The following is a 24,171-nucleotide window of genomic DNA, read 5'->3' on the forward strand; positions in this document are numbered from 1 at the left end:
GGTTGGGGAAAAGTAGATGCGCACCAGCAGAAGAGGTGGTACTCCCAAGGGTTAGGGCCTGGAAAAGGAGCAGTACCTGGAAGTCTTGAGCTCTGGACATCTGGAAGGGATCCCCACGGGCCAGGTCCCTGGTACGGCTGAAGTGAAGCTTAAAGTTAGCTCTCACTTGGTCCCTCCTCTGCATACGCATGCGCATGCACACACACACACACACACACACACACACACACTTGCTTGGTGCTGGGAATGTTTCCCTCCCTCTGAATTTTTGGATTCCAAGTCTTTCAGGTCATGTCTGTTGCCTCCATCTCAACCCAATTTGACTCATTCCTGGAATCCTGAAAACATTCATGCAACAGAGGTTTATTGAGCACCTACTATGTGCTAACACTGTCCCAAGCACTGGGACACTGCAGTGAAGAGACAGATCTTCTTGCCCTCATCAAGCTTTTATCCCCTGTATGTGTGTGAGCCACTGTAACTGTGCACGAACATGGCAGTGTCTATGCCTATGAACAAGCGACCAGGGAGTGTCTATGCCTATGAACAAGTGAATCCACCCTTCCCACATACCCTGGGATGGTGTGTTTGTGAGGGCAGATGGGTGTGGGAGCAGGTGTGCCATGGGTACGTTACCTCTTGAGAGGGCTGAACACAACACCAGAAAGTTCCACGTCAGGCTCATCCTCCAGGTCCTGCTCCAGCTCAAGCTCCAGCTCATTCTCCTCATCATCCTGCTGGCCTAGGCTTCGAGCCAGCCTGCGGCCCAGAGCCACTGCCCGCCGCTCCAGCTGGGCCTCCCTAGGCCTGACAAAAAAGGCCTTCAGGGACATGTCTGGAACCCATCACCCATCTCTGGGCAATTCCTTGACTTCCTGGAGCCTTGAACTGACCCCTGACCTTGAACTGATCCCACTGATCCTAGGGCCAGTTCTTGACCTTGTGGCTGACTTCATTGATCCTGGGACAGACTCGTAACCCTGGGATCTTTCTTTTTTTTTTTTTTTTTTTTGAGACGGAGTCTCACTCTATTGCCCAGGCTGGAGCGCAGTGGCGTGATCTTTGCTCACTACAACCTCAGCATCCCGGGTTTAAGCAATTCTCTGCCTCAGCCTCCCAAGTAGCTGAGATTATAGGCGTGTGCCACCACACCTGGCTAATTTTTGTATTTTTCGTAAAGACAGGGTTTCACCTTCTTGGCCAGGCTGGTCTTGAACTCCTGCCCTTGTGATCCACCTGCCTTAGCCTCCCAAAGTGCTGGGATTATAGGCATGAGCCACTGCACCTGGCCAACCCTGGGACTTCTCTAATTCCAGAACTGACCCTATTCTAGCACTAATCAGGTAGATTAGATCCACCTGGAGCTAATCCCATATTATTGGCTCCTAACTTACTTACTCCCACATACTTACTCCAGTTCCTGGAAGTCCACATTATGGATGATCAACTCCAAGCTGGAAGAGAAATGAAAGGACTGAGAAGAACATGCCTGGCTACAGAACAGTACCTGGTCAGCACACGTCCAAGGGTCTCTGAATCGGCAGGTCCAGAATGGAACTGGGCACTACTTCTCCCTTTCCAGGGTCTGCCTGGGCTGGGACCACCAGGTCTTGCTTTGGTTGCTGGGGGGGATTACCTGTCCTGGATGGGTGCCCCAAAATCCTCCTCTGCCCAGGCTCCAGTAGCACCCTCTGGGGGCTGGTACTTCAGCTCAAGCTCCACCTGGATCTAAAACCAGATATAGTATCCCCTAGAGCCTCCCTCTAACTGCCCTGGGGCTAAGAGAGGCCCAAGGACAGTGCCTTTTACTCCAGGCAGCAGACTTCCTTCTGGCTAGCGCCCTGTGATTCCTGTCTGATCTTTAATAATGTGGACTACTCACAACCTATTAAGAACTAAGTAGGCAAGTTTCCCCTTTTTTTTTTTTTTTTTTTTGTTAGTTCAAGTCTTTTATTAACTCAATTACTTGTCTTCTGGTTTGTTGAAGCAGTAAGTCAGACAACATTTGCCACAGTAATGTCTGTCAAAGTGGCTTACCATAAACACTCCAGCACCACATTCATCAGAAGGGCACTCTTGATGAAGGCGACTAATTTTGCCATTCTCATCCACTTTATATTTCAGGACAGCCAGCTGAGCCTTCTTTCTTTCGTGCTTATTCTTCTTGGGAGTGGTGTAAGACTTCTTCCTTTTCTTACCACCACCAGGAAGTCTCAACACAAGATGAAGAGTAGACTCCTTTTGACTATTGTAGTCAGACAAAGTACGTCTGTCTTCCAGTTGCTTGCCAGCAAAGATCAGTCTTTGCTGATCAGGAGAAATTTCTTCCTTATCCTGGATCTTGGCCTTTTACATTTTCTATTGTATCCGAGGGTTCAAACTCGAGGGTGATGGTCTTCCTCATAAGGGTTTTCACGAAAATCTGCATTTTGGTGGCGGCTCCACCGCAGATGGCGGATTGAAAAGCAAGATTCCTCTTTAAATTGTCTTTCTTTTTTCTTTTTTATTCTATTTTTAGTATCGATGAGGTTTTTTGTTTGTTTGTTTGTTGTTGGTTTTTTGAGACAGAGTCTCACTCTGTTGCCAGGCTGGAGTGCAGTGGCACAATCCCGGCTCACTGCAACCTCCGCCTCCCGGGTTTAAGCGAGTCTCCTGCCTCAGCTTCCCAAGTAGCTGGGACTACAGGTGCGTGCAACCACATCCAGCCAATTTTTGTATTTTTTAGTAGAGACGGGGTTTCACCATGTTTGCCAGGATGGTCTTGATTTCTTGACCTTGTGATCCACCCGCCTCAGTCTCCCAAAGTGCTGGGATTACAGGCGTGAGCCACTGTGCCTGGCCGATGAGGTATTATGTTACCCAGGCTGGTCTTGAGCTCCTGAGCTCAAATGATCCTTCTGCTTTGGCTTCCCACAGTGCTGGGCTTACAGGCCTGAGCTGTGTGCCCAGCCACAAGTTACCTCTTGGGGACGCCCAACAGGATTCCAAAATTCCCTCATTGCTCTTGGAAATCCCTTTCGGTGGCCTTCACTGCCCTGCCTGGTCTGGCCCCACCAACCTTTCCAGCTCCACTTCACTCCAGGCACCTCAGCTGTGCTCCTTCAAGGCAGATGCCTTTCTTCTGCCTGGAGCATTCTCTCCTCCCAGTTAGTTAACACCTATTATCCTTCAAGTACTACTGCCTCAGGGAACTTTCTCTGGCCCCCAAGTAGATCATACTCCCGTTGTACCCTCTCCCAGCCTCTACCAGCTTGCTTCTAACACGTGCCAGTTGCAGTTTCACATTTACTTGTGTGAATATTTGTTTACCATTTGCCTCCCTTCCAAGAGTGCAAATCGTTATCTGGTTTTGCTCATCACGGAATCCTCATTGCTCAGCTCAGTACTTGGCTTATTATAAGAGCTCAACAAATGATGATGGACTGAACAAAAAACTCAATATTATGTAAATGAGAAAACAACTTCCAGACCAGGCAAGGTGGCTCACACCTGTAATCCCAGCACTTTGGGAGGCCAAAGCAGATGGATCACAAGGTCAGGAGTTTGAGAACAGCCTGGCCAATATGGTGAAACCCTGTCTTAAAAAAAAAAAAGGAAAGAAAAAGACAACAGCTTCCAGATGCTAAAGAATTCTGCAAGTTCTAGCTGGGCAATGGCCAGATCTGAGATTTGAAGCTAGGTCCATGTCTATTAGGGTATGAGCCCCTCCATGAAAAAACAGGAAAATCCAGCCAATTTCATCTTTGTCTCCCACAAGAATTGATTCCTGAAAGGAATCATGGCTAGAGGGCTTGTTACCTACCACTCATCTCTGGGTCTTAGGTTTTCCCCTGTGAGAAATGGAACACTTTATCTAGAGGTACTTGAGGGTGGCAGCCTGGGGGCTAGAGGGGCTCACCGGGGACACGCGAAGGTTCTCATCCACTAGAGCTTCCAGTAGCACCAAACGCCCAGCATTCTGTAGCTGCTGCAAGGAGATCACCAGGGTCCCTAAGGGCCTAGAGGAGTGGCATAGAGCAAAAGAGTGACCCAGGGGAATGACTCTAAGTCACCCCCAGCCCGAACTGCATCCCTGTCTCCCCAGGCCTACTCACCTGGGGCTGAATACACGGCTGCAGTTGACCACCTGCACAGACAGATGCTCCCCAGCCAGTGGAGCGCCATAGTGGGGCCAGTGGAACAGCTGAGGACAGGAGGAAGCTTGTGACACCCATGCTGTGCTGATCCCAAACTCCAATCCAAAGCCTATTCTTGCCTGGGCATGGTGGCTGTAATCCCAGCACTTTGGGAGGCCAAGTGGGTGGATCACCCAAGGTCAGGAGTTTGAGACCAGCCTGGCCAACATGGTGAAACCCCTTCCCTACTAAAAATACAAAAATTAGCCAGGCATGGTGGCAGGAAGGCACCTGTAATCCCAGCTACTCAGGAGGCTAAAGGAGGTGAAGGTTGCAGTGAGCTGAGATTGTGCCACTGCACTTCAGCCGGGGTGACAGAGTGAGGCCCTGTCTCCTGAAAAAAGAAAACGCCTATTCCTAACCCTCAGACAGGAGCCAATCCTCCAGGTTTGGAGCTAACTTCAGGATTAACGTCCCCAAACCTGGAACTGATGATCCCTGCACGTGGGTTTGACTCTGAATGGGGCTGACTACTGATCACGAATGAATTCCCCCAGTTTTGGGACTGATTTGTTCTGATCTGGATCTGATCTCTCAAGCCTCAGACTGACCCCCATCTCCCAAGACTACACTTCCCCAAACCCAGGAATGAGCCTCTGAACCCCAGGTTGGACTTGGATGGGAGACAAACCAGGAACCAACTGTACTGACCTCACCAATATCGGCTTCTTGACCACAGTGAATTTTTCTTGTTTTCTGGGTAAAGCCTGCTTAGAACTGAAACTAGTCATTTATCAGCCCCTCCCCCACACACACACAAAAATAATTTGCTTCACCCACCCTTGGCCCAGGGTCAAGTCTCTCCTGGATTCACCCTTAAAGAAAGGTAGACAATGGGAAGGAAAGAGGCAGACGGTTGGAGACATCAGGCTGGGTGGAGAAAGAGTCAAGCTGTAGAGATGGGAAGGCATTGGGTCAAGGGCCCCCCAGTTTCAAATATCCTTAGAGTACCCCTGCAAGTCTCACCACGAAAGCTGAGCTTCACTTTTCGGTCGTGAATGCCGGACAGCCCTGTTAGTCGTTGCACGCACACTGTCAGAGCCATGGTCTCAGTGGCACTGGCACTTCCTCTGCCCACCAGCCCGCCCACCTGAATCGCCTCTGACTCACTGGACTCACCCAGCAGGTTTAGCAATCCCTGCCCTCTAGTCAAACACACAGGGAGCAGGGCTGGGGGTCATGGGTAGGGAGGGAGGAGAGGACTGAGAGATGGAGGTAAGGTCCTTGAGGTCAGTTCAGACCTCCCTGGCTCCACCAGCTGCAAGCTGGCAGGACTGTCTCAGCCTCCATACTGCATTCTCAGGGAATGAGAGCTGGGATAGGGTGGGGAGGGAGGCAAGGGGAGCAAACAGGACCCCAGTCTGCTCCCTGCCAGCCGGTGGGGTCTCAAGGGCATGGACCTCATGCCTTTCCTTTCCTTTTCTTTCCTTTTCTCTCTCTCTTTCTCTCTCCTTCCTTCCTTCCTCTCTCTCTCTCTCTTTTTCTTTCTTTCTGGTGAAGTCTTGCTCTGTTGCCCAGGCTGGAGTACAGTGGTGCGATTTCAACTCACTACAGCCTTCACCTCCTGGGTTCAAGTAATTATCCTGTCTCAGCCTCCTGGGTAGCTGGAATTACAGGTGTCCAACGCCACACCCTGCTAATTTTTTGTATTTTTCATAGAGACAAGGTTTCACCATGTTGGCCAGGCTGGTCTTGAACTCCTGACCTCAAGTGATCTGCCCACCTCAGCCTCCCAAAGTGCTGAGATTACAGGTGTGAGCCACCACACCTTGCCTCTTCTCTTTTCTTTCTACCTCTCTCTCTCTATTGTTTTACTTTCTTTCTCTCTCTCTTTTTTTTTTTTTTTTTCAGATAGGATCTTGCTCTGTCACCCAGGCTGGAGTGCAGTGCCACAATTACAGCTCACTACAGCCTCAACTTCCCAGACTTAAGTGATCTTTCTGCCTCAGCCTCCCTAGTAGCTGGGGGCTACAAGTTCATGCACTCACACCAGCTAATTTTTTTAAGAGGTGAGGTCTTACTCTGTTGCCCAGGCTGGTCTCCTGGGCTCTAGCAATCCTCCTTCCTCAGCCTCCCAAAGTGCTGGGATTACAGGGATGATCTACCGTGTCCTGCACCTTCTATGTGCAGGACTTGTGCTGTGGCACCCTGCAGGGTATCCAGCCATGAGAGGGGAATCACATGTGTCTGTCTTCCAGTAACTTCATGACTCCACTGACTAACACAACCTAGAAAGACTGTAATTACCCTCGGAGCAGAAAAGGGCCAGGGGCCAGGGCCCAAGAGCTCAGAGTGGAGAGACCAGAGGGGCTTCCCCAAAGAAGGAATGTTTAGAATGGGTTTAGGCTCATCATGGTGGCTCACGCCTGTTGGGAAGCCAAGACAGGAGTATTGCTTGAGCCCAGGAGGTCGAGGTTGTAGTAAGCTGTGATCATGCCACTCCACTGCAGCCTGGGCAATAGAGCAAAACACTGTCTCAAAAAAAAAAAAATTTTTTTTAAAGAAAGGAAAATTGGCTTAGAGCAGTAGACCCCAACCTTTTTTGGCACCAGTGACCAGAGACGGGTTTCATGGAAGACAGTTTTTCCATGGACAGGGTAGGGGGCAGAGGGGATGGTTTGGGGATGAAACTGTTCCACCTCAGATCATCAGGCATTAGATTCTCATGAGGAGCACGCAACCTAGATCCCTCACATGCACAGTTACCAACAGGGTTCACGATCCTATGAGAATTAATGCTGCTGCTGATCTGACAAAAGGCAGAGCTCAGGTGGTGATGCTTCTTCGCCTACTGCTCACCTCCTGCTGTGCATCCTGGTTCCTAGGCCACAGACCAGTACCCGTCCATGGCCTGAGGGGTGGGACCCCTGGCTCAAAGGACAGGAGCTGGGAGCAAAGACAGAAACCCAGGCAGCAGGAAAGGAATGCAGAATGTTTCTGGGCCATGTAATTTGTTCAGTTTGGCCTGAATACAAGGCATGTATTGGGCGGCAGCAGCAGCAGATAAGATTAGATAGTCAGAGGAGCTGGGTCTTGCTGTGTGACCTTGCCCCAGACTTGGTCCCTTCTTGTGCTTCAGCATTTCCGTCTCAGTACTAGGTTGTAAAGCCCTGTTCTGCCTACTTCTCCGTTGTTGTTTTGAGACGGAGTCTCACTCTGTTGCCCAGGCTGGAGTGCAGTGGTGTGATCTTGGCTCACTGCAACCTCCATCTCCCAGGTTTAAGCAATTCTCCTGCCTCAGCCTCCAAAGTAGCTGGGGCTACAGGTGCACACCACTATGCCTGGCTAATTTTGTATTTTTAGTAGAGACAGGGTTTGGCCATGTAGGCCAGGCTGGTCTTGAACTCCTGACCTCAGGTGATCCATCCTTCTTGACCTCCCAAAGCTGCACCCAGCCAGTTGTTATGTATTCAAATGAGTCTGGGGGTCTAAAAAACATCAGACAAGAGGGACAGGCTGTTCTGTTGTTAAGAAAGGTCCAGATTAGACCTCAGATGCTGGGGGAGGGCTTCACCTCCCACTTTTAACAGATGGTGACACTGAGACCCAAAGGAGTTCACAGACAGAAAACAAGACAGAAGCAGAGATAGGGTAGTATGAACCAGAATTTGTAGTTTGCAGTGCCTTCGCCGCCTTCTCCCTTCTTCCTTGTGGGCTCTGTGGTACCTAATGAAGAAAGGTATTGATGTCATCCCTCTGGAGCCTGGCATGGGCATCTCCCCTCTGGGCTGGAACACAGCTTAACAGATTGTCCCTGTGCCTCATCCCCTCTAAGAACTGCCACTTCCAGTTCCTAACATTCTTGGTGTTTTTTTGAGACAAAGTCTAGCTCTATCACCCACGCTGAAGTGCAGTGGTGCGATCCCGGCTCACTCCAACCTCCGCCTCCCAGGTTCAGGTGATTCTCCTGCCTCAGCCTCCCAAGTAGTTGCAACTACAGACATGCACCACCACGCCCAGCTAATTTTTGTGTTTTTAGTGGACACGGGGTTTCACCATATTGACCAGGCTGGTTTCGAACCCTTGACCTCAAGTGATCCACTGCCTGAGCCTCCCAAAGTGCTGGGAGTACAGGCATGAGCCATCACACCCGGCCCCAGTTCCTAACATTCTAAGGAAGGTATGCGAGGCAGTAAGAGTACTGGGCCAGAGGGAAGGATTTGGGAATTCTAATGTTATGCAGTGTGTTATTCCCCTACCTGGACCTGTTTGCCTAGCTGTGCAACTTGTGCACGATGCACTGCATTGTCTTTCAAAATGTGTGTTTTGTTTTGTTTTTGAGACAGAGTCTCACTCTGTTGCCCAGCCTGGAGTGCAGTGGCTCAGTTGGCTCACTGCAACCTCCACTTTCTGGGATCAAGCGATTCTTCTGTGATCAAGCAATCCTTCTGCCTCAACTTCCCGAGTAGCTGGGATTACAGGTACACGCAACCACGCCCAGCTAATTTTTGTATTTTTAGTAGAGACAGGGTTTCATCATCTTTGCCAGGCTGGTCTCAAACTCCTGACATCAGGGGATCCGCCCACCTCAGCCTCCAAAAGGGCTGGGATTACAGGCATGAGCCACCAAGCCTGGTCCCAAAATGTGGTCTTTAATCAGGATCACAAATGTGGTTGTTACAAATGCACACTCCGACCAGGTATAGTGGTTCATACCTGTAATACCAGCAATTTGGGAGGCCGAGGCAGGCGGATCACCTGAGGAAAGGAGTTTAAGATCACCCTGGCCAACATAGTACAACCCCATCTCTACTAAAAATACCAAAAAAAAGTTAGCCGGGTGTGGTGGCACATGCCTGTAATCCCAGCTATTTGGGGAGGCAGAGGTTACAGTGAGCCAAGATCATACCATTGCACTCCAGCCTGGGCAACAGAGTGAGACTTCATCTAAAAAATAAACAAAAACAAAAACAAAAGCACATTCCTGGGCCAACTCAGAAATTCTGCAGTATCTGGAGTAGAATCATGAGCTGTACCTGGGAAGCTGAATTTCTATAACCTGCACTGATATTCTGTTACATAGCAAGTGTTCGGGAACCTCTACTCCCAGCTGTGACCATCTGTGATTCCTCATTCTTTCCTCCATGACTCAGGTGTATAGCCTGAGTGTGGGTATAATTGGTGGGTGCTGACTTCTTAACCCACAGACCACTGGGAATCATTGGTCTTGGGGAGTGTGAGAAGAGATGGCTAGGGGCAGACCTCTGTTCCTTATAGTTAAATGATTACAAGCTTGCTTTGCTTTTTATACACTGAGATTTGTGTCACGGATCATATCCAAACTATGCTGCAATAAAATAAAAGCAGAGATTAAGCAGTAACAGGAGGCCTATGATATAGAGCATCTGAGAGCGCCCTAGAACAGCAGAACACTGCAGTGTGGTTGCAGAGCAGAAAAAAAACTGCTTTGGTCCCACAACTCTTCCCAACATAGAATTTGTATAAGGATCTCGTAAAGGGAGCCTATGCAAAAGACTCTGGGAAGGAAATGCAACCTCTGCTCACAAGACTGGGGAGGGTCTTTGCAGATGGGAGCTGGTAAGGCCAGAAGGTCTTACAGGGCAGAGATCAAGGAACACCACAGGCTCTGCCTATGTTTTCAGAATATGGAGCAATTCCAATTGCTCTGTGTCCACAATGCTCGGGAGATAAAAGCCCCTTGATGCATTGTGTGTGGTCAGACCTTATGTCCCTTATCTGCTATACTTCTGTTGCCAGAGCACCTGATTAGATAATGGGTGGTAAAGTCTCAGTGTCCTTAGCATTTCTTAGAAGAACTATGTTTGCTATTGAATGCTGTAGACACATGCTCTTTCTCCAGCTATCTTCCTCCTCAACCCCCTCCCCATAGCCTGCAAGATTAACAAGATAATATACCTAATAAAAGCACTTGGAGCCCAGAGCTCAACGCCAACTCAGATCACCCCTTGAGAGAGAATGAGTTGGATTCCTGGACCCATGCTGTAAAATTCTATTACTGTGTCTTTGTCTTTCTTTTCTCACTCCCTCATCACTGCCAGGATACGGGGCACCCACATACAGGGTTGGATTGGTTCTCAACATCTGGTACCCAATGTGGGGCTCGAACCCACAACCCTGGGATTAAGAGTCCCAAGGCTGGTTCCCAACAGGAGGGACTTGACTGAGCTCTCTGACCTGATGTCTAGGATGAGAGGAGACAGCTGAAGGGCTTGCAAAATAAAGGGGACTAGTATTTATTTAGAAGTGCCCTGTGTGATGCCCTGCTCCTTCCTAACGCTCATTATTTGCAAATATTTGAGCACCAACTACATGCTGGGCTTATCTAGGTGCTGGAGGATACAGTAGTGAACAAAAATCTGTGCCCTCATTAAGTTATGTTCTAGTAGGCATGACACCCAATAAGGAAATAAATAAATGGGCCAGGCACAGTGGCTGACACCTGTAATCCCAGCACTCTGGGAGGCCGAGGAGGGCGGATCACCTGAGATCAGGAGTTTGAGAACAGCCTGGTCAACATGGTGAAACCCTGTCTCTACTAAAAACACAAAAATTAGCCAGATGGGTGGCAGGCGCCTGTAATCCCAGCTACTCAGGAGGCTGAGGCAGGAGAATCGCTTGAGCCCAGGAGGCAGAGGTTGCAGTGAGCCAAGATCATGCCATTGCACTCCAGCCTGGGCAACAGAGCAAGAGAAAGAGAGAGAAAGGAGCGAGAGAGAGAGAGAGAAAAGAAGGAAGGACGGAAGGAAGGAGAAAGAAACTGTTATACTCTGAGTGCAATTTTAGATGAGGTTTTCTGGGAAGTGCTGTGACATCATCGTTTGCTTTAAAAGAGGCTTGGCGCGGTGGCTTACACCTGTACTCCCAGCGCTTTGGGAGGCTGAGGCCAGAGGATCACTTGAGCCCAGGAGTTCAAGGTTACAGTGAGCTATGATGCATCCCCTGCACTCCAGCCTGGGCAATGAGAAAGACCCTGTCTCTTAAAAAAAAAAAAAAAAGTCATAAATAGGAGAGGCTGCCATGGCTACAGCTCCCAGTGACGTCACGGCCAGCCCTGTGACGCACAGCCAGGGCAGCCCGTGGAGACAGAAGCTCCTCTGTGACGTCACAGGCGCACGGGACACAGCGCGAAGGCGGGTGCGGCCGCTGGGCCTGCCAACTTCACGCAGGGTCCGTGGGGTCCCCGCGGCGGCAGCGGCTGAAGGAGGGCCCCAGAGACTTGGCGACCGCGGCTGCGGCTTTAGCGTCCGTGACGGGGCAGCGCCGGGTCAGGATGCGGCGAAGCTCCCGCCAGGGCTCGGCCTCGTCCCTGAGCAAGCACACGCCCAACTTTTTCAGCGAGAACAGCTCAATGAGCGTCACCTCGGAGGACAGCAACCGGCGCCGGTCAGTGGGGCCGGGGCCAGGGGAGCTCGAGGGCAGAAGAGCCCAGGGCCCGAGCTGCGATGAGCCCGCCTTGAGCGCGGGAGTGCCCAGAGAAACCACAAGGGCAGAAAGCTCTCGGCAGAAGCCGGCGCCTCGAAGCCACAACAGGGAGACCGCCTGTGGCGCGGCAACCGTGAGGGGCGGGGCCTCGGGTGCGGGCGGGGTCGACCCCTGGTGAGCCTATGGAGGGGGCGGGGCCTAAGGGCGGGGCGGGGACGGGGCTAAGATGTCTGGGCTCCCCTACGAGGTGGGGCCTGTAGGGTAAATGAGATCCTTAAGAGGCGGGGCCTTGGTGTGATGGACGGCATGGGAAGGGGCGGGGAAAAATCTTGTGATTGGGCGCCACTGAGGAGGCGCGGCCTCAGTGTTGGCGTGAGTGGTTCCAGGACAACTGGGCTCCACCCCAAGACCTAAGGCTGGAGGCGGGTCATCCGTTTGGGGGTGGGACCAACTCTTGACCGAGCCTCCCTGAGGGGCGGGGCCGCGGAGTAGGAGCCGGGAGCCGGCTGCGGTGGGACCAAAGCCTGTGGGAGGCTGCCCAGCTTTCTGGCTTCTGGGCTGAGGGACCTGCAGCCGGGTATCAAGGGGAAAATTGGTCCGCGGTGCGCAAGGCCCCAGTGGAGCCCTTCGGTTCCCGCAGAACCGACTGGGTCTACAGTTGTCTCTGAGGAGCCGCTCGCCCTTCTCCCGACCCTGGATCTGAGGCAGGAGATGCCTCCCCCGCGGCTGTCCAAGAGCTTTCTGAGTACGGGCCAGGCCAGCCGCGATCCCCTCTGACCCTCGGGCTCCCCTCTCCGAACTCCAGTTCTCTCTGAGCCCCCGGACCCGGTCTGAGTATCGAGACCCTCTCCGAACCTCAACTCATTCTCTTAGCCCCGATCTAATTCTCCTAGCCCACCCCTCTCTTCCTGAGCTCCAGGTCCACCCCCGGCCCTTCCCGAGCCCCTTCTGAACCCGGACACCACGCTCGCTGAGCCCCCGCCTCTCTCCGCCGTGGGACCCTCTCCGAACCCCCTCTCCTGGCCTCAGGCCTTCTCTTCCAGGTGCTGAGGGTGTCGTTATCCCTGGTAGGAGACGCCCTGGTCAGCGTATACAGGTCAGAGAGAGGGACGCGGGCGCCCCAGGGCCAATTCAGATCCGATTGAGTCGTGTTGGCAGGAGCTGGGTCTAGAACCCTGGGGTGGGGGCTGGAGGGTTGAGCAGGTCGGGGCCTTAGCCTCCCTCCGGTTCCCCAGGGAGGTCTGTACCATCCGCTTCCTGTTCACGGCTGTGTCGCTGCTGAGCCTCTTTCTGGCAGGTGAGGGGCACTGAATTCCCTGGAGCCCCAGCCCTGGGTGCTTTGGAGGCAAACCCTGCACATTTTCTCTTGTATCCTCGCTCCTGCAGCTCCTAGCATTCTCCTGCAGAGCCCTCTAGTTCCCCCTCAGATTTCCACTGCCCTCCCGAGGCTTAACCCCCTCAAGCCTCTTCCCGCTATCCCCGTATGCCAGAGAAACCCGTTCTCTTTTCCTTCCCCTGAGACACCCCCGCTCCTCTTTTTCCAGTAATCTGGTTGGGGCTTCTGTACCTGGTCTCTCCTTTGGAGAATGTGAGTTGGGGAGATTGTCCTGGGGTAGGGGGCTGGCAGGTTGTGAACCTGAAGATTGTGGGGGGTCCCCTGGACTGTTGGCGTAGGGGCTACAGTCCTTAAGAAGGCTGGATCTAAACAGATTTGTGAGAGATTGTGCTTGAGGGTCTCTTGGGGCTTCTGATACTGGGAGGTCAAGGAAGAATCGAGGAAAGGGGACGCAGTCTTCAAAAAAGAAGCCCTTCGAGTCTGGCGGTTTCCAGGCTGAGGTAGGAGCAAGGGCGGTTTCCAGGCTGAGCGGCTCTGTGTTTTGTCCCTTCCTCCAACAGGAACCTAAGGAGATGCTTACTCTAAGGTGAAAGAGGGCTCCTAGGGTGGGAAATTGAGAGGCTCAAAGTTGTTTCTTTGAGAATCTTGAAGGCGTGGGGGACCTTGAAGGTATGCAGGGGGACGGGGAGCCAACTCCACGGCGCCCACCTCCCACTTCCAGTGAGTACCACGAGCGCGTACGCTCCCAGGGGCAGCAGCTGCAGGAGCTCCAGGCAGAGCTGGATAAACTCCACAAGGAGGTGTCCACTGTTCGCGCAGCCAACAGCGAGGTGAGACTCAGCCCACCTTGGAAACCCCTGGTGAATCCCTGCTCCCAAATTCCTGAGACTTAAGCTCCGCCCAGAGCCTTGCAGGATTTCTCCCGGGCCTTCGAAGTCCATCCCAAAGCACCCAGTTCCCCGAGGTCCTGCCCACCTGTAAAAGCAGCTCGCAAGCCCCGCCCCTCCAGGCCTCGCCCTCCTTCCTTGCAGAGAGTGGCCAAGCTCGTGTTCCAGAGGCTGAGTGAGGACTTTGTGCGAAAGCCAGACTATGCGCTGAGCTCTGTGGGTAAGACCCGGAGACACTGGTAGACAGACGCAGACAGGAAAGAGACCGAGACACTGACACAGACAGATTCATGCACCAGACTGGCCGAAGACAGAGGCTCAAACAGATCCACTGCCGCCCCCACCACGCCAACTCCCGGCAAGGCCTGGGAACCCCTGAGGGTTACTTCTCCCTGCTCCAGGAGCCTCTATCGACCTAGAGAAGACATCCCACGACTACGCAGACAGGAACACTGCCTACTTTTGGAATCGCTTCAGCTTCTGGAACTACGCGCGGCCGCCCACGGTTATCCTGGAGGTGAGCCTGGAAACGTCCTGGGATGGAACCCGGGGCTGGACGCTGGGGAAAGGATCAAAACCCCGCCCTACAGGCGGAGCCTGGCGAAGCCTAGGGCGTGGCGCTAGGCGGGGCCTGGCTTGTCCTGGGTGGGGCTCGAGGATGGCGTTTAATCCAAGGAGAGACCTGGCAATGCTGGAGACAGTACCCTGGGCGGGCTGGAAGTGGAGCTCTGGGCGGGCCGATGGATGGGGTCGAGCTGATCTCTGGGCTAAGGAGCGGCAGCAGTTGCTCTGTCCTACGATTCCAATGGTCCCTCCGCCCGCCTGCAGCCCGACGTGTTCCCCGGGAATTGCTGGGCTTTTGAGGGCGACCAAGGCCACGTGGTGATCCGACTACCTGGCCGAGTGCAGCTGAGCGACATCACCTTGCAGCATCCGCCGCCCAGTGTGGCGCACACCGGAGAAGCCAGCAGCGCCCCCCGTGACTTCGCGGTCTTTGTGAGTGCGGACGAGGTCAGGAGGTGGGGGATTTTTGCTTAGAAAGCCCCAGCAGTCCTGAGGACCGTTGCCATTATTTGAGTCTTTGCTTGCTCATCTATAAAGTGGAGATTCTACTATTTGCCTCTCAGAGCTGCGGCAGGTTATAATCATAATCATACCCAGGTATGAGTTATTGCTTGTAGAGCAATTACTCCGTGCCAAGCAGTTTACATGCATTCTTTTCTTGTTATTTTTGAGACAGAGTCTCACTCTGTCACCCAGGTTGCTGGAGTGCAGTGGTACGATCTCAGCTCACTGCAACCTTAGCCTCTGGGGTTCAGGCGATTCTTGTGCTTCATCCTCCTGGCCTGTGCCACCACGCCCGGCTAGTTTTTGTATTTTTAGTAGAGATGGGGGTTTTACTGTGTTGTCCAGGCTGGTCTCAAACTCCTGACCTCAAGTGGTCTGCCCACCTCGGCCTTCTGAAGTGCCGGGATTACAGGCATGAGCCACCGCACCTGCATTGCCTCTACATAACAGCCTATGATGTACTATTATCATCTCCCTCTTTAAAGATGGGGAAAGTAATGCTCAGAGGGGATATTTGTCCAAAGTTAGACAACTAACGATTGGCAGGACTAAAACTTAAAACCTGGTTTCTTAGAACCCACATTCTGAATTACAGTATATGACCATCAAAAAATACATGAGAACATGCATATAGCTATTGAATACATAGAGGATCCTCAGCAAAGTTTTCTTCTCCCCCCTCCACCTGGCCCCCTCACGGTTCCTCCTTTTACTCTTCACCCACCAGGGCCTCCAAGTTGATGAGACTGAAGTTTTCTTGGGGAAATTCACCTTCGATGTTGAGAAATCGGAGATTCAGACTTTCCACTTGCAGGTGTGTTTGTCTCTAGGGTGAAGATGTGAAGGGAGTTGGTGTGAGAGGTGAATGACCCAGGAGGAGGGTAGCCCTTGGCATGATCCATGTCTCCCCAGAATGACCCCCCAGCTGCCTTTCCCAAGGTGAAGATCCAGATTCTAAGCAACTGGGGCCACCCCCGTTTCACATGCTTGTATCGAGTCCGTGCCCATGGTATGCGAACCTCAGAGGGGGCTGAGGGCAGTGCCACAGGGGGGCCCCATTAAACATGCTGATTGTTGGAGTAGAAGAAGCTGGATCAGTGCTTTGGAGTGCTCTGTGGGAGAGCTCTGGCTGCTGTTGCATCTAAGTATGGTGAGGTTGACTTCCCAATGCACCCCCTTTTCTTGGAGAACTCTAGATCAAGATGGTAATAGCAGGTCCTGTTTATGGAGTGCCTACTATATACAAGAAACAGTGCTGTAGATATTACACACATTACCTAACCTTATCCTCACAACCAGAGAGGGAAGCTGCTCAGGTCAGGAAATCTGTTCAATGTCACACAGCTAGTGAAAGGCAGCGCCAGAGCAGTACCCATGCCCACCCTCCTCCAGAGGCTGCCCTCTAACTGCAGAGCTGCAGGCAGCCTGAACCCACCTTTGTGCTTAATTCCCAGCATAAGTGGAAAAGTCCCCAACTCCTGCCAGGGGTAGCTACCCCCTTTCTGCAGGCACACACTCAAAAGCTAAGGAAACTTGAGAACCTCTAGGAAGCTTCTGAGTCACAGGCTGATGCAGGCCTGGTACCCGCTACATAGGTTGTCCTTATTGAGATCTGACTGCCCAAATCTGTGTGAGGCACAGCATAGATGATTTAGTGTTCACCAGTCCCTGCCCTCAAGGAGGCTGACAGGGGAAAGAAGAGGTTCCAGGAAACAGGATGATGTACTTCCAGATCCAAGAATTCTTCACTCAAAGGGTCAAGAGTAGAATTGCAAGGAAAAAAGATGGAGGAGACAGGCAACAAAGGATTAATGAGTTCTACCTAGGGGTGGGAAAGGAGGACCAGCATGAGCAAAGAAACATGCAGCATCTTGGAGGGCAACTTTTTTGAGACGTAGTCTCGCTCTGTCACCCAGGCTGGTATGCAATGGTGTGGTCTCAGCTCACTGCAACCTCTGCCTCCCGCATTCAAGCGATTCTCCTGCTTCAGCCTCCCCAGTAGCTGGGATTACAGGCACCCACCACCACGCTAGGCTAATTTTTTAAAATGTTAAATATACTTTTTTTTTTTGAGACAGAGTCTCACTCTGTCGCCAGGCGCCAGGCTGGAGTGCAGTGGCACAGTCTCGGCTCACTGCAACCTCTGCCTCCTGGGTTCAAGCAATTCTCCTGCCTCAGCCTCCCAAGTAGCTGGGACTACAGGCACATGCCACCATGCCCAGCTAATTTTTGTATTTTTAATAGAGACGCGGTTTCATAATGTTGGCCAGGATGGTCTTGATCTCTTGACCTCGTGATCCGCCCACCTCGGCCTCCCAAAGTGCTGGGATTACAGGCTTGAGCCACCGTGCCTCGCCAAAAAATGTTAAATATACTCTTTTATCTAGCATTTCCACTTTTAGGAACAAATTCTTCAGAAACATTCCTGTTAAGTGCACAAAGATACATGTACAAGGATGTTCATTATAGCATTGTTGAAAAAAAACTGGGATTCAAATCTCCATGAATAAGAGACTGGTACATTCCTAGTCTCAGCTACTCTGGAGGCTGAGGCAAGAGAATTCCTTGAACCCAGGAGGCAGAGGCTGCTGTAAGCAGAGATCACAGCACTGCACTCCAGCCTGGAGGACAGAGCGAGACTCCATCTCAAAAAAAAAAAAAAAAAAAGGGAAACTTGGAGTGTCTAACACACACACACACAGTAGGGGAGCATTTATCCACTGTTTAAATTTTGGGGATTTTCCTTCCTGTAGGAGATAGCTTTAAAAAATAAAGGAGATAGCTTTAAATAATAAGGCTGGTGTGGTGGCCCACACTTGTAATCCCAGCACTTTGGGAGGCAAAGGCTGGTGGATCATGAGGTCAAGAGATCGAGACCATCCTGGCCAACATGGTGATACCCTATCTCTACTAAAAATACAAAAATTAGCCTGGGAGCGGTGGATCACACCTGTAATCCTAGCACTTTGGGAGGCTGAGGTGGGCAGATCACAAGGTCAGGAGTTTGACACTATCCTGGCGAATATGGTGAAACCCCATCTCTACTAAAAATACAAAAAAATTAGCCGGGCATGGTTGCAGGTGCCTGTAGTCCCAGCTGCTCAGGAGGTTGAGGCAGGAGAATCACTTGAACCTGGGAGGTAGAGGTTGCAGTGAGCCAAGATCATGGCACTGCACTCCAGCTTGGGTGACAGAGCAAGACTGTCTCAAAAAAAAAAAAAAAAAAAAAAAAAATTAACCTGGTCTGGAGCTCCTGCGCTCAAGCAGTCCTTCCACCTCAAGCTGAGGACTACAGACACATGCTACCACCCCTAGCTGGAGTTTCAAAAACAGTGAGTTAACGTCTCTAGAACGAATAGATATCTGCCCAGAAATACTCGATTTTTTTGAGTGGGGCTTTTCACCAGAGGCATCCTTTACTTAACAACCCCTAAGTCAATAAACTGAGGTGTGGAGAGGGGACATTAATAGCAGCCTCCCACCTAAAAACACAGTGGTGGCAAAGCATTGGTCTTCACTGGTCTTTATTGAACGAGGGTTGTCAGGAGCAAGAAGGTGGGATCAAGAGCAGCAATAGCAGAAACAAGTATAAAAGTATCAAAAAATACAAAATGCTAGCACTGAGGAGAGTGTGAAGCATTGGGTTGTGGCCCAGAGGGACCTCTGGGGCACAGGATTGAGGACTTGCCATAGCCTCCAACGGAACCTAGGCCTGGGGGGCCTGTGCCGGGCCCTTGGCTGAGGGTGGAAGTGGCTTGAGCGGGGCCCAACCCTGGGCCCTGAAGTAGGAGACCAGTTGTGTGGGCACCTCTGCGAGCACGGTCTGTGCCAATGCCTCCCGAGGGGCCTGCCAAGAGAAGGGAGAGGTCAGTCGTGGCCCAGAAAAGCTGCCCAAAGTCGGCATTTCATCCCCAAGAACCCAACCCTTCCCCAGACTTAGAGGAAAAGATAAGCATCCCTTGGGCCTCAACCCTACTCGCATCAGGGAAAGGTGAAAGGGTAAACTCTCAGATCAAATTTGCACCCACTCACATTTTGGAACCGGCGGTAGGGTACAAATTGCACAATGTCACGGGCAGCGGCCTGCCCAGAACGTGTATGCAGGGGTCCACCATCAGCGTCCAGCTGCTCCATGGCCTCAAAGTCAGCGCCACCCACACCCACAATGATCACTGACATGGGCAGGTTCGAGGCACGCACCACAGCCTCACGTGTGGCCTCCACATCGGTCACAGCACCATCAGTCAGCAGCAACAGCACGAAGTATTGCTGGGGACAAGACCATTCATGTCCTGAGGTAGATCCTCCTCCCAAACCCCTGCAAACACCCCAGCCACACATCTCCACACTGATAAGAAGTCAAGAAGTCCCTTATTACAGGCCCCGCACAATGGTTCATGCCTGTAATCCCAGGACTTTGGGAGGCCAAGGCGGGCAGATCACTTGAGGTCAGGAGTTCGTGACCAGCCTGACCAACATGGCGAAACCCCATCTCTACTAAAAATACAAAAATTAGCCAGGCATGGTGGCGCACACCTGTAATCCAAGCTACTAGGGAGGCTGAGGCAGGAGAATCACTTGAACCTGGGAGGTGGAAGTGGCAGTTTGAGAGTTTGAGCTGAGATTGCGCCACTGCACTCCAGCCTCGGTGACAAAGCAAGACCCCATCTCAAGAAAAGAAAAAAAGTTGTTACATAACCCTCAGGAAGCCCTTGATTGCCACCACTGCCATCCATGACTCTCACCGAGGCAGTCCCCTGATGTGCAGCCTGGGCTGCAAACCTGGCCACATGGTTGATGATGGGTGCAAAGTTGGTGGGGCCATAGAGGCGGACTTGAGGCAGGGCCTGGCGGTAGGCATCCACAATGCCCTGGATGCCTGCAGAGATCAAGAAATACTGTCAAATCCTGGACCTCTCAGGACTATACCAGTCCTGAAATCACCCCATCCAGCCCTGAGATCTAGGATCCTGGGTACATTTCATTCATTCACCCTTGTAAACCAGGGCACTTACCTCTCTCCTACACATGAGGAATCTGAAGTTCAAAGAGAGGAGGGAACTAGCCCTAAATCACAGCTTGAATTAAAACCCAGATGAGAGGGAGTCCCCTGGACAAATACAGGAGAGTTTGAGCATCAGATTGTAATCTATTTAATGATGATCGATTTAATTCAATAAGAATCCATACTATGGATTAATTGCTAGGAGAGAAGGAAAAGCTCTTAATAAATGTAGAAGGGAGAATTACACTATCATTTGACAATCATAGGAATGACTGATTCAGGCAAGGCTCATCAATGGATGTGAAAACTAGAGAGTATAGCCAGGCGCAGTGGTATGTGACTGTAGTCCCAGCTACTCGGGGCTGAGGTGGTAGGACTGCTTGAGCCCAGAGGTTTGAGGCCAGCTTAGGCAACATAGTATGTGACCCCCATCATCTAAAAAATAAAATGAAAAACTAGAGGGGGAATGTTGATGCGTAACTGGGTATTTATATAGCTTCAAAGTCTCTTCCCAAAATATATGTAGCTTCAAAGTATCTTCCCTACAGTACTAGTACAGTGGGGAAACTTGGTAGAACCCTACCTTAACTAAGTGACCAAAGTTAACATGACTATTAATAGGACAAATAAACATCATGTGCCTCTGAATATGATGCACTGAGAATACACAGCATCACTTTGGTATTCCTGCCAACAATGTACAACCTGAACCTAATCCTGAGGATTTATTAGGTAAACCCAAACGGAGGGACATTCGGAGAATATCTGGCCTGTATTGTTAATATCATGTGAGGCAAGAAGAAGTCTTCCAAATAAAAGATATATACTAACCGAATGCAATGTGTGATCTGAGATTTTCTTTTGCTGTGAAAGATATTAGGACAATTGGCAAAATCTAAATAAATGCTATAGGTTGAATAATAGTATTGATGTTAATTTCCTGATTTTGAGAATTGGTTTGTGGTTATGTAAGAAAGTTTTTGATTTTAGGAGATACATAATGAAGTACTCAGAGGTAAAAGCCAGGTGGATAATGATGGGCACAAAGTCGGTAGGGCCATAGAGGCAAACCTGAGGCAGGGCTATTCACTACAACATTCTCAAACACAGGTACACATGCGTATTCATACATAAACGTATATATTTTAAACCTTTTTTCCCCTGAAATGTGTGTGTGTATATGTACACACACACACACACACACACACACTCACTGTATACATGTATGAGAAAGTGAATGTGGTAAAATGTTAATGTTTGGGAAACTGGGAAAAAGGTGAAGAGCCCCTGTGAACTCAGGCCCTGACCCCTGAGTTCCAAGGACCTGAACCCCTGTGACTATTCTTGCAACTTTTCTCTAAATCTGAATTTATGTTGAAATACGAAGTTAAAATTTGAAAACCCAGATCAGATCAGGTCAGGTCAGATTTTCCACTTCAGCTTGTGTCCACGTCGGGGTGCTGGGGAGTTAAAAGGTTTGGCTCTAAACAAAAGAGCTTGGTGGACTCGCATACCATACAAGGAGGTAAACAAGGCTTCCACTGATGTTCAGTTAACTACCTGTTAGCTTCTAGGCAAAGATAATAATGATAATATAACAGTTAGCATTTTTCAGGGAACACTTAGTAAGTACCAGGCTTACTGCTTTCCTTGCAGCCTCTCCTTGAGTACTCAATTTCCTGTAATATTTGGTCTTCTTATGAAACCAAAGCACACAGAGATTAAGCAACTTGCTTCAAGTCATGTGGCATGATGATTTTTTTTTTTTTTTGAGACGGAGTTTCGCTCTTGTTACCCAGGCTGGAGTGCAATGGCGTGATCTCGGCTCACCACAACCTCTGCCTCCTAGGTTCAGGCAATTTTCCTGCCTCAGCCTCCTGAGTAGCTGGGATTACAGGCACACGCCACTATGCCCAGCTAATTTTTTGTGTTTTTAGTAGAGACAGGGTTTCACCACGTTGACCAGGATGGTCTCGATCTCTTGACCTCGTGATCCACCCGCCTCGGCCTCCCAAAGTGCTGGGATTACAGGCGATGATTTTTATTTTTATGTTTAGGATCCCACTGTGTCACCCAGGTTGGAGTACGGTGGCATGATCATGATCATGGCTCACCACAGCCTCAAACTCCCAGGCTCAGGTGATCCTCTCACCTCAGCCTCCTCCTGAGTAGCTAGAACTACAGGCGCCTGCCAACACACCCAGCTACTTTTTGTAATTTTTGTATTTTTATTAGAGACAGGGTTTTGCCATGTTGCCCAGGCCGGTCTTGAACTCCTGGGCTCAAGCAATCCACCTACCTTCGCCTCCCAACTGAGTGCTAGAATTATGGGAGCCACCACGTGGCCACCACGTGAGCCACCACGCCTGGCCTGACATGATGACTTGATTCCAGAGGCCTAGCTCTAAAATCCACCCTCTGGACCAGGTGCCGTGGCTCACATCTGTTATCCCAGCACTTTGGAAGGCTAAGGCAGGTGGATCACCTGACATCAGGAGTTCGAGACCAGTCTGGCCAACACAGTGAAACCCCATTTCTACTAAAAGTGCAAAAATTAGCCGGGCATGGTGGCATGAGCCTGTAGTCCCAGCTACTTGGCAGGCTGAGGCAGAAGAATAGCTTGAACCCAGTAGGCAGAGGTTGCAGTGAGCCAAGATCGTGCCATTGCACTCCAGCCTGGGTGACAGAGAAAGACTCCATCTCAAAAAATAAATAAAATTAAATCAAAATTAAATAAAATCTACCCTCTGGACAATGAAGGCAGGTATCTGCCCCCACTCTCCCTTTTGCCCATGCAGGCTTGCCCCTCTATGTGTGGACAGAACTGCCTCAGGGTGGATGGGGAAACTTACCTGCACAGTAGGGGTTACTGGGGTTGAAATTCAAGGCAAATTCATGCGAGACCTGCAGACAAGAATGAAAATGAGGTTATTTCCCCATGATCTCTGTGCTAAGAATGAAAAAGGACACTAGGGTGTGTACCAAGATTCTACAGGAGCTATGGAGGCCTGAGCACTTGCTGTCTACATGCCTGCAGGAATCCATCCCTACATATTCTCTTAAATCTGACTGCCAGGTAGCAAGTAAATTTAATGCATACCCCAAAATCAGGACCCTGAAACTGGAAACAGGAGTGGCAGAAAGAGAGAAAGCTCACCTGCCAGTCAGGGGGAACCTGGGCCCCAAATCCAAATGCTGGGAATAGCTTGTCTCTGTGGGAAGACAGTGTGTTGGGGAAAAGGCAGTGAGGGGATTGTGAGCCCAGAGGCTGAAGCATCTGCAGCGAGTCGGGATAGCCAAGAGAAGCAGGTACTCACGAGTCATAGTCCTGAACCACAGTGCCCACACTCCACAGTGCCGTCAGGTACTCGTTGACCCCTGTTGGACTCAGGTAGTGTAGGGAGTCAGGTGAGGAGGGGTCTCCATTGGAGCCAGTGAAGTCCATGCCCACCTGGGAGGAGGTGAGGAAGGGAGCTGAAGACCACCTTGAGCCCCAGATCTGTTCTCCTGCCCTCGGTAAGGCAACTTACAGTGAAGTTGATCTGACAGCCTCCCATCACATAGTCCAGGAAGGAATACTCTGTTTCTACCTGCAGATGAAACCAGGGTCATGGCCAGAGTGACAGCAGTTGGTGTCATGGAGCTCAGGAATCAGAGCCGTGGTTACATGGGCTATTATCTCACCCGGCAAATTTTCACACAGATAGTTCCAGAGTTCTTGTAACTTTTCTTTTTCTGCAGCTTCTCAGGGTGAATGCATTCAAACTCAGCCTGGTGAGGACAGAAAAATTAGGGTAGGAAATTCTCAGAGCATCAGTCAAGGACTGGAACTCCCTTCTTCTCCCTCTTTCCCCTGAGCTTCAGCTATCTAGGCCCATTTCCACACCCCTGGCAGAGCCAGCACTGACCGGGACTGCTTGCAGCTGGGCCAAGCTGGTGTGGAAGGTACCGATGAGATCATGTGACCCATCACTATCATAATCGGAGCATCGCACCTGAGGGGAAGTTGTGTGTGGACATATGAGTCAGGTGGCAGATGAGAATAAGTCCCTTCCCAGGTTCTCTTCCCCGTTGCAGTCCACTCAGGGGGCAAGCTTCTCACCTGGATGGGTGTGCTGGGGTCCCCACCACAGAAATGCTGAACAGGGACTGAGAAGCGCTTCCATGTAGGGTTCAGGTTGTTCTTGATGACCTGAAGGTGGAGGCCAAGGACTCCAGTGAGCTCTGGCATGGCCCGTGAGGAGCTGCCACACTCCCCTACCCACCTGCTGTCTCTTTCTCCCTGAATTCCAAACC

The 24,171-nt window shown here is 51.0% G+C and overlaps 3 protein-coding genes, 1 long non-coding RNA gene and 1 pseudogene across 9 annotated transcripts in view; 1 reads left to right on the forward strand and 4 right to left on the reverse strand.

Moving 5' to 3' along the window:
* Window positions 1-5,220, reverse strand: part of LOC105719037 (fer-1-like protein 4) — a 43,721-nt gene extending 38,501 nt beyond the window's left edge. Inside the window, 8 exon segments of the mRNA XM_064382350.1 lie at window positions 77-137; window positions 637-807; window positions 1,413-1,454; window positions 1,637-1,728; window positions 3,899-3,998; window positions 4,095-4,183; window positions 4,827-4,882; window positions 5,142-5,220. Of these exon segments, the coding sequence (XP_064238420.1) occupies window positions 77-137; window positions 637-807; window positions 1,413-1,454; window positions 1,637-1,728; window positions 3,899-3,998; window positions 4,095-4,183; window positions 4,827-4,882; window positions 5,142-5,220 (690 nt within the window).
* LOC105719183 (ubiquitin-ribosomal protein eS31 fusion protein-like) lies at window positions 1,963-2,428 on the reverse strand (annotated as a pseudogene).
* A 6,033-nt stretch (window positions 5,221-11,253) lies between the features above and the next one.
* Window positions 11,254-16,964, forward strand: SPAG4 (sperm associated antigen 4). Its single transcript, XM_012455102.3, has 12 exons — window positions 11,254-11,731; window positions 12,220-12,324; window positions 12,609-12,675; window positions 12,815-12,876; window positions 13,124-13,167; window positions 13,476-13,501; window positions 13,637-13,745; window positions 13,947-14,022; window positions 14,204-14,319; window positions 14,631-14,798; window positions 15,598-15,684; window positions 15,783-16,964. Exons 1-12 carry the CDS (start codon window positions 11,428-11,430, stop codon window positions 15,930-15,932), a joined length of 1,314 nt encoding a protein of 437 aa, XP_012310525.1. The 5' UTR covers window positions 11,254-11,427; the 3' UTR covers window positions 15,933-16,964.
* On the reverse strand, window positions 14,918-16,935 carry LOC105719182 (uncharacterized). The gene is made up of 2 exons (XR_001107919.3): window positions 15,890-16,935; window positions 14,918-15,696 (listed from the first exon to the last, which is right to left on the reverse strand). It is a non-coding gene; the product is annotated as an uncharacterized LOC105719182 (long non-coding RNA).
* Window positions 16,965-18,377: 1,413 nt separating the features above from the next.
* The window catches only part of RBM12 (RNA binding motif protein 12), a 38,877-nt gene continuing 33,083 nt past the window's right edge, over window positions 18,378-24,171 (reverse strand). For all 6 annotated transcript variants that reach the window (XM_012455097.2, XM_012455094.2, XM_012455098.2 and 3 more), the window contains 10 exons: window positions 23,978-24,067; window positions 23,784-23,870; window positions 23,560-23,646; window positions 23,406-23,465; window positions 23,193-23,326; window positions 23,033-23,087; window positions 22,728-22,779; window positions 19,616-19,749; window positions 18,903-19,139; window positions 18,378-18,717 (listed from right to left, as the gene is read on the reverse strand). In XM_012455097.2, coding sequence (XP_012310520.1) covers window positions 18,577-18,717; window positions 18,903-19,139; window positions 19,616-19,749; window positions 22,728-22,779; window positions 23,033-23,087; window positions 23,193-23,326; window positions 23,406-23,465; window positions 23,560-23,646; window positions 23,784-23,870; window positions 23,978-24,067 — 1,077 coding nt within the window. In that variant the 3' untranslated portion in view covers window positions 18,378-18,576. The remainder of the gene's footprint in view (window positions 18,718-18,902; window positions 19,140-19,615; window positions 19,750-22,727; window positions 22,780-23,032; window positions 23,088-23,192; window positions 23,327-23,405; window positions 23,466-23,559; window positions 23,647-23,783; window positions 23,871-23,977; window positions 24,068-24,171) is intronic.

The sequence above is a fragment of the Aotus nancymaae genome, unplaced genomic scaffold, assembly GCF_030222135.1.
Source record: "Aotus nancymaae isolate 86718 unplaced genomic scaffold, 86718_ANA_hifiasm-v0.15.2.pri h1tg000029l, whole genome shotgun sequence".
Classification (NCBI taxonomy): Eukaryota; Metazoa; Chordata; class Mammalia; order Primates; family Aotidae; genus Aotus; species Aotus nancymaae.

Excerpts from the sequence above, each read along its gene's own strand:
- SPAG4 (XM_012455102.3), top strand. The coding sequence starts at position 11,428 with ATGCGGCGAAGCTCCCGCCAGGGCTCGGCCTCGTCCCTGAGCAAGCAC. Across the intron at positions 12,676-12,814 it reads GCCCTGGTCAGCGTATACAG|GGAGGTCTGTACCATCCGCT; the intron begins GTCAGAGAGAGG and ends CCGGTTCCCCAG. Across the intron at positions 14,799-15,597 it reads CCCGTGACTTCGCGGTCTTT|GGCCTCCAAGTTGATGAGAC; the intron begins GTGAGTGCGGAC and ends TTCACCCACCAG.